The sequence below is a fragment of the Microplitis mediator genome, chromosome 2 (genome assembly GCF_029852145.1).
Source record: "Microplitis mediator isolate UGA2020A chromosome 2, iyMicMedi2.1, whole genome shotgun sequence".
In the NCBI taxonomy this organism is placed as follows: Eukaryota; Metazoa; Arthropoda; class Insecta; order Hymenoptera; family Braconidae; genus Microplitis; species Microplitis mediator.
This window is the reverse complement of record NC_079970.1, coordinates 22,399,764-22,413,957: the sequence shown is the minus strand read 5'-3', so window position 1 is coordinate 22,413,957 and position 14,194 is coordinate 22,399,764. Positions and strand designations below refer to the sequence as shown.

General features: G+C 32.9%; 4 protein-coding genes across 4 annotated transcripts; 2 read left to right on the top strand and 2 right to left on the bottom strand.

Annotated features, from left to right (window-relative positions):
* Positions 1 to 660: 660 nt before the first annotated feature.
* Positions 661 to 2,275, top strand: LOC130678602 (larval cuticle protein A3A-like). The gene is made up of 2 exons (XM_057485928.1): positions 661 to 810; positions 909 to 2,275. Exons 1-2 carry the CDS (start codon positions 799 to 801, stop codon positions 1,632 to 1,634), a joined length of 738 nt encoding a protein of 245 aa, XP_057341911.1. The 5' UTR covers positions 661 to 798; the 3' UTR covers positions 1,635 to 2,275.
* Positions 2,276 to 4,973: 2,698 nt separating this feature from the next.
* LOC130678603 (cuticle protein-like) lies at positions 4,974 to 6,288 on the bottom strand. Its single transcript, XM_057485929.1, has 2 exons — positions 6,162 to 6,288; positions 4,974 to 5,683 (listed from the first exon to the last, which is right to left on the bottom strand). Exons 1-2 carry the CDS (start codon positions 6,171 to 6,173, stop codon positions 5,003 to 5,005), a joined length of 693 nt encoding a protein of 230 aa, XP_057341912.1. The 5' UTR covers positions 6,174 to 6,288; the 3' UTR covers positions 4,974 to 5,002.
* Positions 6,289 to 6,840: 552 nt separating this feature from the next.
* LOC130663236 (uncharacterized) lies at positions 6,841 to 13,987 on the bottom strand. The gene is made up of 5 exons (XM_057462357.1): positions 13,893 to 13,987; positions 12,947 to 13,798; positions 10,387 to 10,587; positions 8,253 to 8,318; positions 6,841 to 8,189 (listed from the first exon to the last, which is right to left on the bottom strand). The coding sequence occupies exons 1-5, from the start codon at positions 13,902 to 13,904 to the stop codon at positions 7,443 to 7,445; spliced, it is 1,878 nt and encodes a 625-aa protein (XP_057318340.1). The 5' UTR covers positions 13,905 to 13,987; the 3' UTR covers positions 6,841 to 7,442.
* Positions 9,424 to 10,696, top strand: LOC130678604 (larval cuticle protein A3A-like). Its single transcript, XM_057485930.1, has 2 exons — positions 9,424 to 9,481; positions 10,008 to 10,696. Exons 1-2 carry the CDS (start codon positions 9,470 to 9,472, stop codon positions 10,656 to 10,658), a joined length of 663 nt encoding a protein of 220 aa, XP_057341913.1. The 5' UTR covers positions 9,424 to 9,469; the 3' UTR covers positions 10,659 to 10,696.
* Positions 13,988 to 14,194: the final 207 nt, after the last annotated feature.

The window sequence follows — 14,194 nt, the reverse complement described above, 5'->3', positions numbered from 1 at the left end:
CGAGCATAGTATTACTAAAAATAATATATATATACATATAATATGTACCATAAAATATATCGTGAATAATCCTTTTATTTATAAGGGCAATTACAATTAAATTTACAATTAAATCGTTGTTTAATTTTTTTATCAACATGACCGTCAGAATTTTATGGCACTAAAAAATTCTATAGGAGATTTAGCAAAAAAAAAAATTATCAATAAAAGCAAAAATGATAAATTTAAAATGTCTGGCATTTACAAGTGTCCGGTTGAACCTTCAGGGTATAAATGTATATATATTTTATTTATAATCGTCAATTACATTATGCATACTGTCTTGACATTGGGCGCGGTTACTCCAGAGAGCAAGCCCTGGTTTTATTCGGTGAAAGTAAAAGTGCATCTCTCGTTTCATCGCATCGGAATCGCCCTCATGTCTTATATTATTTATTTTAAAATTTAATGCACATATATATTTATCTCACTCATATGGACGATTACTGACCAGCCTTCTGCTCATTCAGGTGGTAACGAATTTAGTATTTAAATATATATAGTTATTTACACATATATGTATACATGAAGCCGTAAACCCGGTAGAGCAGCCCAGCCACGAAGTAAGAAGTTGTAATATATATTCACCACTGTGGTAGGTTACGTTACGTCACATCAGTATTTTTTACCACCACTTAACGATGCATTTCGATAGCAAGTTAAACTGGTGGATGCATTTCAGTTTCGTATAAATACTTGAAGTCCCCATCAACAATTCAGTATCAGACTCATCGTCCGAAACAGCAACAAGACTTAAAAATGGCATTCAGGGTAAGACGGACTCTAATTACCATAGTAAAAATATTTCTAAACAAATTTCAAAAATTTTCATATTCTGATAATAATTTTTTTTTTATAAATTTTTTTAGTTCATCAGTTTCTTGGTTTTGGTAGCAGCAGCAAATGCTGGATTCATACCAGCAAGTTACCATGCGCCGTTGGCTTACGCAGCACCTGCAGCGTTCGCAGCCCCCGCAATAGCTAAAGTTGCGACACCAGTTTTAGCTAAAGCTTCTGAAGACAGTTACGATCCTCATCCACAGTACAGCTACTCGTACGATGTCCAAGACTCAACAACTGGTGACTTCAAGAGCCACCATGAATCCCGCGATGGTGACTCTGTCCAAGGCAGCTACTCGCTTCTTGAAGCTGATGGTTCCCGTAGAACTGTTGACTACACTGCTGACGCGATCAATGGATTCAATGCTGTCGTCCACAAGGAACCAACAACAAAATTAGCTCTCGCTGCAGCGCCTGTTGCTAAAATTGCAACTCCAGCAGTAGCTTACGGAGCACCCATCGCTAAAATTGCAACTCCAGCTATAGCTTACGGAGCACCAATTGCCAAAATCGCAACACCAGTTGCTGCAACTTACGCTGCTCATGCTTACGCACCAGCTCCAGCTTACGCAGCTGCTCCAGCCTATGCTGCAGCTTACGCTGCACCAATCGCTAAAGTAGCAACTCCAGCGGTATCTTATGGAGCACCAGCTTTCGCCAAATTAGCAACACCAGTCGCTGCTGCTTATGCGGCCCCACATCCTTACATTTCTCACATCAGTTACTCTACCCCTCTGTTCTCTTACTCTTTCTAAAAAATTTTTGAACTGACGACTTAATAAACGGTAAATATCAAGACACATCTCAAAGTAATTTTTAATCCTTTTGAATAAGAACTTTTGTAAGTTTTTTTTTTTTTTAACTTCAAATGGTAGCGAAACACAAGAAGTCTTATAAAAAGACTGGTAATTTTATTTTTCGTAATGATGACTGAATTGTGAGATGTAGGAAATTTGTGAACGTACACCGATACCGATTTTCAAGGACGTTTGTGTCCGGTTGTATAGGAAGTAACGAGCGGTCAGTTCACCAGTCAGTTCAATAAAGTTGCTTTCTTTTCTTTTTACTTTAATAGAGTAATTTGTAATGCAACTTTGATTTTTTATTTTTTTTTTCGATATCCATGACTGGTTTATGTAGATATATGTTTGTATGTATGTAATAGGTATTGTGTATATTTAGTTTCTGAAGGTCGATAATTTCTACGATTACGATTCCAATGTCGACAATGATATCTAGGTTGTAGGCTGGACTATGTGCCAATTAGCCGTTGATTTGTTGCGCGATAGATGATACTGTGACTGTCTGCTCGTATACTTTTAATTTAAATAATGCTTTGTATAAATTTTTTTTTTTGTATCATGATAAATAAATACGACTGATTATTGACTAAAAAGTTTGTTTTTTTTCCCTCTGTTGAATTATTTCACTTATTTGTTACTTAGTATTGAGTTTCCATTTTTTGTTTTTAAAAAATTAGTAGATTAAAATTTATTGTTTGAATTTTCTGCTTTGGAAAATAATTTGAAATAAATAGAATTTTACTGTTAATACAAAAAATTTAATTTTGGAAATAAAAGATTCTTTAAACAAAATTTTATAAATATACCGATTGATATTCATATATATTTAAATAAGAAGAATCATCTCTCATACAATTTGAGAGCAAAAATGTTATAAATAGAATTTCTCAAAATATTTGAAAAAAAAATTTTTCAAAAATAACTCCTGGGCGTTTCAAAAACGAACCAGAAATTCAACTATTATTTGTCGATTCAAAAGCATTTGGATATATTTGAAAAATTAAATCGTTTTAAATCTTTTTGGTTACGTCGATTCAAAACGATTTATTTTCATTTACACGGAAAGAAAATTATGGGAAGTTCTCCTATGCATTATGGGAATGGTTCCCATAATGGTATGGGAATAGTACCTATACTACTTTAGGAATGGTTCCCATATATTATGGGAACCATCCCCATAATAGTATGAGAATAGTTCCCATACCATTATGGGAATGGTTCCCATATTGGTATATGAACTATTCCTATAATATTATGGGAACTATTCCCATAATGTTATGGGAACCATCCCTATAATATCATAAAATTTTTTTTTTGCACAATAGTGTAGAAATTTCCCAAAATTTAAATTTTCTTGAATGTTTTGTGCTGACAAAAAATTCTTATTAAAAATTTTAGTGTTTTTTTGCCAAATACGATTTTTTTTTTCAATGCTTGAATTTTTGTTTTTATGTTTAATAATATTTCTGTGTATTGTAGAAGTGATTACCTCACTTCTTTAAATTAATTTTTTCATGATAATATGGGAACCATTCCCATAACATTATAGGAATGGTTCCTATAATAGTATGGGGACTATTCCCATAATATTATGGGAATGATTCCCATAATGGTATAGGAACCATTCCAATTGCATTATGGGAATCATTCCCATAATTTTATGGGAATAGTTCCCATACTATTATAGGAACCATTCCCATAATATTATGGGAATGGTTCCTATAAATTATAGGAACCATTCCAATAAATTATAGGAATGATTCCCATAATATTATAGAAAGTATTCCTATAAATTATAGGAACCATTCCTATAATTATAGGAATCATTCCTATAGTGTTATGGGTATCATTCCCATCATTATAGGAACTATTCCTATAATTATGGGAATCATTCCTATAATTATAGGAACCGCTCCCATAATTTATGGTCGTAATTCCTATGATGGTATAGGAAAAAATTTCACAAAATTATGGGAACCGCTGCCATAATTTTCTTTCCGTGTACTGTTTAAAAACGATGTAGATCAAATCGATTCAAAAGTATTCAAAACGATCAAAAGAAATTTTTTTTGAATCGTTTTTTTTTTTTTAATTCGGAAATCTTTTCAAATTACCCCGCGATGCAAAAATTAAATTATTATTTGTCGATTCAAAAAGATTCAATACGACTAGATTTTTCGAATCGTTTTGAATCGACAAACAATAATTTTATTTCTGCATTGCGGGGAGATTTGAAACGATTCAATACAATTTGATTTTTCGAATCTTTTTTTAAGCAATCTAATTATTGATGTAGATTTAATGTAGATTTAAAAGTATTCGATTTTTTAATTTTAAATCGTTTTAAATGATTTTTAATTGCTTATTAAAATTCCATTTTTCGAATCAATTTGAATTGTTTTTTTTAATCAGGGTTATTTCAATTTTTGTCGAAAAAATTTCTCCAAAATTTTGCTACTAAATATTTACAATAAAAAAAAAATTAAATAGAAGTCAACGTACAAATATTTTATTTAAAGATAGGTCATTAAAACCCCATAAATAAATTGTCTGGATTCTTGTTATATATATATAAAAAAATATATCTCAAGCCAATATTTCACGTTGTTAAATAAAAGTAATTTCCAATTACCACGAGTGATAAATAAGTAATTCTTATTGTATTGTAAGCATTTAAACGTCTGTAAAAGGTATTCAGAACCTTCATCATTACTTTTATTTTTATATCCTTATTTTATTTAACTCAGCAACTCGTTCGTGCAATCAATAGTACATCTCACTCGTTATCCGCAAAAGGAAGTTTCTTTTCGACATAAAAAAATAAAAGTTTAAATAACAGCCAACACCTCAGCCATTGTTACCTCAAGATAAATATCTGCGTAAAAATTTCTTGAATTTTTTTTTCTTCCACTAATTTAGTGCCTCCTTTATTCATATATTTAATGTATTAATATTGAATTTATATTTGAATTAAATTATTGAACACTTGAGAAATAAAAAAAAAAAAACTAAAAATATGCACATGTAGAAAATAAAAAAAGCTATCGGTGCATTTTTTTGAAATATTTTTTTTTAATAATTTATCTTTTCTAACAAAAATTCAAAAATAACTTGTCATAACTTATTCCACTATTTTTAAATTACAATTTTTAATTTTTAAAAAGGAGAAGTAAAACACAAAAAATTTGTTTTTTTTTTTTTTTCATTTAAAAATTCATTTATTAAAAAATTTATTACAATTATAATTATTTATTATTAAAATTTTTATGACATCTAAAAATTAATAATGAATAAAAATAATATTAATCTACGAATGGCATTTAATGATGGTAACCGTAAGCAGGGGCAGAGTGGTACAGTTGTGGTTGTTCGTATATGGGGGCAGCATGAACAACGGGGGCAGCATGAACTACTGGTGCAGCATGAACAGCTTTGACAGCAACTTGACCAGGTTCTTTACGGACGACGGCGTTGAATCCGTTGATGTCATCAGCAGTGTAGTCAACAGTTCTGCGGGTTCCGTCGGATTCAAGGAGTGAGTAGCTGCCGTGGACAGAGTCACCATCACGGGTTTCATGTTGGCTCTTGAAGTCACCGGTTGTTGAGTCTTGGACGTCGTAGTTGAAGCTGTATTGTGGGTGGGCATCATCTTCGGCGTTTATTGCTTTGTGGGCAACCAGAGCTGGCTGTGTATGGTAAGCAACGGCTGGTTGTGCATGGTAAGCTACAGCTGGTTGTGCATGGTAGGCAACTGTTGCTGGCTGTGCATGGTAAGCTACTGCTGCTGGCTGTGCATGGTATGAAACTGTTGCTGGTTGTGCGTGGTAAGAAACTGTTGCTGGCTGTGCGTGGTAAGAAACTGTTGCTGGCTGCGCATGGTAAGCATATGCTGCTGGTTGTGCATGATAAGCATACGCCGCTGGTTGTGCATGATAAGCAACTGGAGTTGCTGGGATTAGTCCCGCTCTTGCGATCGCCACCAATGTGGTCAAAATAATAATCTGTAAAAATTTTAAAATATGTAATTTTTATTGCATTTACATAAAATAAATGATACTTATTAATTTTAATATATAAAATTACAAATTTTGATTTTCACGTTTTTAAATTGTATTTAAAATTTTGAAATAAAATATTGCGCTGGTTCAAAATTGATACAAAAATACTAATAAAATTTTTTTTTTTCCGTATAAAAAATAATCTATTTGCACTTAAAATAATTAGGGTTTAGGTACTATTTGTGGCCACGGCTCCATTTTTAGACATTTAATCCTTTAAATAATTAATGAAAAAGTGTAAAATAAAATCTTCATTTTAATCGTGGGATAAAAGTATCTCTGAAGAAATTAAAAAAAAATAATTATGGTATTGCGTATTTTACAAAATATTTTATTAAAATTTTTCAAGTGTCCAAAACTGGCCAAAAACGGCACCTCTACCCTATAGTATTTTTTTTTAAATTATAAAATAAATACTTACTTTAAATGCCATTGCTGTGTTTATGTCTGGTGAATGACTGATGCTGGCTGTAGCTCGATTTAGACTTTATATAGTGGTCCGAATGTTGAGAAGTAGCTCGTTATTACGAAATATTGTGCCCCAACCGCGCCCGGACTCAACAACCTTACCGAAAACTCGATTCCATGATTTTCGTCCTGCTAACAAAACTTGATTGTCTGTACACAATATACATATATATACACATTAGTATGAGTATACGCCCGTATGTATGTGTGTGTGGGACTTTACTTACACTACTGTACAATCATATTGCTTTCTTTGTGTGACGACATACGCCACTCGAAATCACGCGATGCCTCTCTTAACTTTAACGCACACAAACATATATATATATATATTATATATGTATATGTAACTTAAATTTATGTGTACTTTATGTTACAGAAAAGGTAAAAAAAAAATTTGCGATCATATGAACAAGTGATTAAGCGATCCAATATATCTATACATATATTTGTATATATATTAGACGCGCTGACGTGTTTTATTATAAGCGCAGTAGTAATAGATTTAAACAGGTCAGACACTAAGATCAAGTGTATAAATTTTATTATTTTATTTCTCGTTACATCTCAATAAAAAAAATAAGTTATCTAAATAAATTTATTTATTGTAGATCAATTATGGATTTCACGTTGAGTTCGAAGAAAAAAGGAGATGGTAAAAGCTTTCTCGGACCTTCATAGAATTTCCCGTACACTTGTTGAATATAAATAATATTTGTGGCGACTGAATTAAATATATTTTGTAATTTAAATAAATTAATTAATTAAATAAACAATAATAATAAAAATGTGTTATTATTGTAGTGAGATTAAGTGGACTAATTTTTCCACAGGATATAGTGGGGTAATATGGTACATGTATGTTAAAATATATATGGATATATTTGAGTATTAAAATATTTAAATGGTGATAAACTTGTTTTATATCAAGTTAATTGTCATGCAGGATTCGTATTCGAAGGTCGGTTCGGTTACGCGATGTCCAGCTCATTGTTCTTTCGTAAACATATCCCGCAAAGTCGTTTCTTGCATAATAAAAAAACACGAGCATAATTGTCTAGTTATACGTAAACTTTTTTACATACATTTCAATTACACACCATTTTTATTTATTAATTAACTAGTTTTATTTTTTTTATTGAGGTAGATTGCATATAATTTGCTAATTTATTTTGCATACAACAATTAATTATAAATCGATTTGTCAATTAATTAATTTGTCATGATAATTTTTTTAATAGACGTAACCAGCTGCCGCAGAAGTTAACGGCGCGGACAACTGTGCGACCTTATTATTGTTAACTTTTGAATATTTAGCAGGTCTTGAGGTTTGTTTTGCTGCAACAGGTGATCCCACAATTCTAGCGGGCTTAATAATTTGAGGCTGTCTTACGACAATAGGCGCTGATACTAATGGACTTGCTCTTGCTGTTATTAGCGGAGAAATTTTCGGTAAAAAATTTCTTGCAATAATTGGAGCTGCATATTGAGTAGCAACAAATCGCGCAGCAACTGGAGCTGCATATGGAGAAGCAACAATTGGTGCAGAGACTGGAGCTGCATATGAAGAAGCAACAATTGGTGCAGAGACTGGAGCTGCATATGGAGAAGCCACAATTGGTGCAGAAACTGGAGCTGCTGATACGACTGGAGCTGCTGGAATAGTTTTAGTAACAACAGGAGCAACAGCAACTGCTGGCTCACGATTTACGACTGCATTAAATCCATTAACTGGATCAGCAGTGTAGTCAACAATCCTTCGGGTTCCATCAGCTTCAATTAGACTGTAACTTCCCTGTACTATATCACCATTACGCGTTTCAAAGTGAGCCTTTGAATCACCGGTCAAGGCGTCTTGCACATCGTAAGCGAATGTGTATTGTGGATAAGGGTCGTAGTCATCTAATTTAGCCAGCACTGGCACTGCTGCTGGTACCACTGCTGCTCTTGAGATGCTGATGATACTTACGAAGGCAATAATCTGGAAAAAAAAAATAATTATAGTGAATAATTTAGTAATTAAAAGAAGCGCGAAATTTAATACCTTGGAAAACATTTTCATATAAATATGATGGGACAAAAAGCGGCTGACAACTGTTTTGTTGAGGTACTAAAGCATTCATCTTATATCCAATTACCCCACTCTTGTTAAACAATATTTGACGGTTCGTCGTGGTTATGCGCATCCTCTTTTAAAATGTCAACCAATGTGAAGCAACTTTATTTAATATTTGTATTTCGTGTTGTGTAGAGCATCGGCAATTGCATACCAATGCTCCGAAATTCGAATGAGACCTGTCCACATTCATGACTGACGTTCAATGTTGTCTTTTTTTAGCAAGTCTTATTTGTTACAATTTATGGCCTTAATTTATTCAAATAAATTTTAAATTTCTTGCTCAATGTTACCGCTATTAGATTTACTATTTTTTTTTTTTATGTAAGATTTATATTGTTGAGAGAAAAGGAAAATTTTGACAGCTATATATTTGTTGAAAATTATTTTTGAATTTGCTGTCATTCAAAAATAAAATTTTTTACACAGAAAAATAAAATTTCTTGTCAAGTACAAGAAAATTTTTGTCTTCAATTCATAATGCGAAAATTTCTTAAGGCGAAGTTCAATTTCCTTAAAAATTTTAAATAAAATTTGAATTTCGCGCCAATGACATAATTCGCCTATATATATATTTTTTTAAAATCTTATGTATATAAAATGCCTCAAAAAAAAAAGGAGGGGGAGGAAAGAAAATCGACCGCGTAAAGTTTAAAAAAATTCAAATTTAAAGGGAGAATTTTTATTTGAAAATTTTACAAAAGGACACGTGTCAAAATGGGCCATCAAAAATAAAGTGACTGCGGGCTGGGATTAACATATTGAATAATAAAGGCGTAACAATTTAAATTATAACGATTTTATTTAAAAAGACAGTAAACAGTAGCAGAATGTATAATGAAATAAATTGAGGCCAATAGGCGTGACCTTCTCAATAGTTTTCGCATTTTGTACGTGGCCTTAGTCAACTACCCTTGGTGTCGTGTACAGTAAGAAAAGTAATAGCGTAAAAATGTTCATCGCAGTTGCAATATCCAATACCAGTATTATAGGCTTTGATTATAAATTTAGTGGCGGGAGGTGAGATTGCTGATGTAACATTGTGACATCTTCTTGGATATAAATTCAAGCGAATTGTTTAAGTGGTATCAGTTTTCTCTACAAATCCTCAGCGATCAGTAGACTTTTCAAATCATTAATTAATAATGGCTTACAAAGTAAGTTAATTAATTAATATCAATACTCTGTAAAAAATTGGGAGTTAATTCGGAGTGATTACGGATTTTATTTAAATCCGAATTCACTCCGTAACTCGGAGTTCCGGAGTTTTAAAAAAATCACTCCGCATACCGAGTTCGTTTTTTCACCGGAGTGATTTTAATATTAAAATGAACTCCCTTTTGGAGTAAATTTCACTCCGAGGGATTAAATAAATAAACAGTCATCCGCTCCGCATTCACTCAGAATTTAATCCGGGTTCACTCCGCAATTTTTTTATGAAACTAAAATTAGCTGACGTAAAAATATTGGATTTTTTTTTTAAAACAATAAAAAAAAATATGTGTCGGGAAATTGCACCTAAAGTTTTTTAAATTTTCTACATGTGCAAATTTTTATTTTTTTTTTTAAATGAAAAAAAAAAATCCGAAAATTGTTACTTGTCTTCTAACTTGAGGATCATATTTTTTCACAGTGTAAGTGTTTAAAAACAATTAAATTAACTATATTATTTTTTTGTTTAAGGTTTTTCTTTTTGCTGCGGTGATAGCTGTTGGCTCTGTTAAAGCAGCAGTAGTTCCAGTTGCACCGGCAGCTCCAGTTGCACCAGTTTTAGCTAAACTTGAAGATTTTGATGCAGTACCACAATACAGTTTTGCTTACGACGTCCAGGATGCACTGACTGGTGACTCAAAGGCTCAGTATGAAACCCGTAATGGAGACATAGTCCAAGGAAGCTACAGTTTAATTGAAGCTGACGGTACCCGAAGAATTGTTGACTACACGGCTGATCCAGTCAATGGATTTAATGCAGTTGTAAATCGTGAACCAGCAGTTGCTGTTGCTCCTGTTGTTGCTAAGACAGCAATTCCAGCAGCTCCAGTTGCTGCTAAAGTTGTCGCACCTGTGGCTCCAGTCGCTGCACCAGTTGTTGCTTCTCCATATGCGGCTCCAGTCGCTGCGCCAGTTGTCGCTTCTCCATATGCAGCTCCAGTTGTTGCAGCGCAATACAGAGCTCCAGTTGTCGCTTCGCCTTACGCGGCTCCATTTGTTGCTGCTCCATATGCAGCTCCAGTTGTTGCGAGAAGTTTCCCACGTGCGGTTGCTACGAGACTCTCTGCTCCAGTTTACTCTGGACCATTCAATTATGCCGTCGCACCCACTACTGTATTTTAATGATTGTTATTTTTGATGTTTGTTTTATACTAATATGGTTTCCATTTTTGTTAATTTTGTTTGTCAATTTTTTTTGTTATAAATAAATTTTTACTGAATATTATATTTGTTTTATTTATTTATTTTTAGTTTAGTGAACTTATAGATTTATGATTACAAAAATATGTTAGACATTTAAAAAATTTATTGGTAGATAACTCGAGCTTCTTTTTTGTTGCTTTATTTCATTTTATTTTTTTGTTCAGTTCACGGCATGTGCACTGAGTCTTTTAAAGAATAGTCAAGTTTTTAAAGTTTCGAGGCTTTCAAAAAATCAAAAAAAATTTTTCGATTACTTCCTAAAGTGTCTAATACATGGCCCAGAAGTTGCCAAAGTCGGAAGTTTAAAATTGTTGTTAACAAAAACTTAAGAATAATCGAAAAACGGATTTTTTTTTTAAATTTACTATTCTTTCAAAGACCCCGTAAACACACGCAGGGTTAAATCGAAATTTTTTTTCACAATTTCGTGCTGAGAAATTTGTTACTCGTTAAATTAGGATATTAATTAAAATTTTTTATTTTTTTTTTCTATATGACATTATTAATCAAAATCATTAATGATTTATTTTATTTAAAAATTAATATTTTTTTAAGTTTTCAGATAATTATTAAACAATTATCAGTAGTCCAAACTTTACTTTGTGCAACTTCACTTAGACGAAAAAATTTTATAAACTCAGATTTAATAAAAATTTATGTATCCAGAGAAAAAAATAATTCAGATCTTCGGTATTGACTCTGAATTTTATTTTAGTTGACGTAGATCGAAATTTAAAAAATTCAAATTTCGAGCGCGAAAATTCAAATTTTGACTAAAAAAAAATTCCAGTCTACTGACCAAAATCTTCAGATTTTAAAAGATCTAAATACATTTACAAATTATTAATATTAAAAAAAATTATTCTACATCCGATCTATGAGATCTTAATAAATTTGAATTATTTTACCCGCGAACGATTTGCTATTTTTTAAATTCGAAAAAAATTTTATTATGCGAAAAATAAATTTAAAAAACTGTCTCAATATTTTAAATAATAAATTTCTACAGATAATTTATCAATCCCACACTTTTTTCAAGCTATCAATAATCACATCTATAAGTAAATACTTAATTTAAATTATGAAATACCGATCTCAGATAAAAACTTTTGAAACCTAAACATAATATTCAAAATACATATCATAAATTCTCGATAATTTAAAATGTATCGAACGCGATTCTTATGTATATTGACTACAATGTACCTATTGTTATCCATAGATATAAGCAATGTCTTGTGATTTCAGCATGTGTTTAAAAAAAACAGAGCTGCAATCCTCAATGACATTATATGATAATAAACCATCAACAAAAACGCAAAGTTACGCGATGTAGAAATCGCTGGATGGTCGATCTGAATTCAACCCGTGCAGTGTCTTTGCTCAGCACATATATACATATATGCATATACATATACACATTTTTTTAGGTAACTTATGTAATGATCTTTAAAGTTTAACACACTTAAAGTGTTACGTGAACTGTAGCTGGCGGTTAGCGACCCAAATTGATTATTGGTTTTGGTAGATTGATTACGATAGGTGACTATTAAAAAAAAAATTTGTCACAAGAGTATTTTAGTAAGACCACTTAAATTACAGGAAATACTTTAATTAATTTTATGACGAGTACACTTTACAAAATTTGACCGTTTATTTATTTAAACCCCTTGGAGTAAAATTCAATTTGAAGGGGAGTTTATTTTAATATCGAAACTACGAATCGGAGATGTAAATAAATTCCGTAATCGAAATTCACTCCCGATTTTTTACAGTGTAATAATTTATATCCATAAAAAAGGAGTAAGCGTACACTGTAAAAAATTTTCAGAATGAACGCGGATCAAATCCGGCAGAGCGGAAGATCGTGTAATTATTTACTCCCCTTGGAGTAAAATTCATTGTAAAGGGAAGTTTATTTTAATTTTTAAACTCCGGTTCAAAGTGAAATTAACTCCTAAAGGGAGTTAAGTTTAATATTAAAATTCCAAATTGGAGTGAATGCGGATTTAAATAAAATCCGTAATCACTCCCGATTTTTTACAGTGTGAGAAAAAAAGTAAATTTTGATGAATAATGACACAAAAATTAACAATAGCTTACAAATGATTTATTGACAGAGTAATTCAGCAAATGCATATACTTGCAGTTATATAATATATGTACAAAAATATTTATATAAATTGAAATTATGACATCTAGAAATTTAAGTTTGTGTATGTAAGACCAGCAACTGGAGCAGTGAATGCGAATGGTGATGAGTAGGCACCAGCGTAAGCTGAGTAAGCGGGATAAGTCAGAGCTGCTACTTGTGCTCGAGCTTGGACGGGAGCTGGAGCTGGAGCTGGGGCTGGAGCAGCATTGCGTGCATTAGTCTCAGGAGCAGCTCGCTGTTCTTCTGGTGAAAATCGAGTTGCCTGAGCTCTCAACGGAGCTGAGTTTTGTCTAGCGTCAGCAGAAGCAATTCTGCGGCTAGAAAATCTTTGTTGACCGGACTCATCATTTTGCGATTGCTCTCGTGCTTGAGCTCTCAATGGCCCCGATCGTGCGTCAATAACTTCGACATCCGAATCTGGTCCACTTTCAGGAACAGCTGGAGCTGGAGTTGGTCCGGGTCCGCCGGGAATAACTTGACCCGGGCCGAATCCAAAGGGAGATACCGGTGCTACTGGTGCTGCGACAGGAGTAACTGGTACCGCTGGAGCGATTTCGACAGCTGGAACTGCTGGTAGGGTAAATGTTGCTGGTTCCCGACTTACAACTGCATTGAATCCATTAACTGGATCCGCAGTGTAGTCAACAATCCTTCGGGTTCCATCAGCCTCAATCAGACTGTAGCTCCCTTGGACTATGTCGCCATTACGGGTTTCATATTGAGCTTTTGAGTCGCCAGTCAGTGCATCCTGGACGTCGTAAGCAAAACTGTATTGTGGTACCGCATCATAATCCTCAAATCTAGCTGGTACAGCTACAGATGCTGGCTGTAGTAATTGAGCAGCAGGAGCTACAGGGACAACAGCAGCATTTGCTGTTAAAACAACTGCCAAAATTACGATCAACTGAAATGATAAATAATAAATATTTATATTAAAATTTTGACTATTTTTTTTGGTTGTTTACTTTATAAAGCGAGTTGCGGATTTAATTTCTCACCTTGCAAGCCATGTTTATGCTGGAATCACCAGAAGACTGATGGCTTAGGGTGAGATTCGTCGTGTATTTATACAACGGGATGTTACCAATCGCGATGGCAATGACCGGTAAGAAGCTATAGCTATAGCTATTACTATAAAACCAATATAAATACGACACCCCCACTCGAAAATGTATTAAATGTATGCTGTGACCTCTCCGCCTCATAACTATGTGCCGTTTACCAATGTACATACTTGACTCATATGTTTCTCCATATCGGCTTGTTGTTAAGGCGCCTTCTGCTTACATTACATATTGTA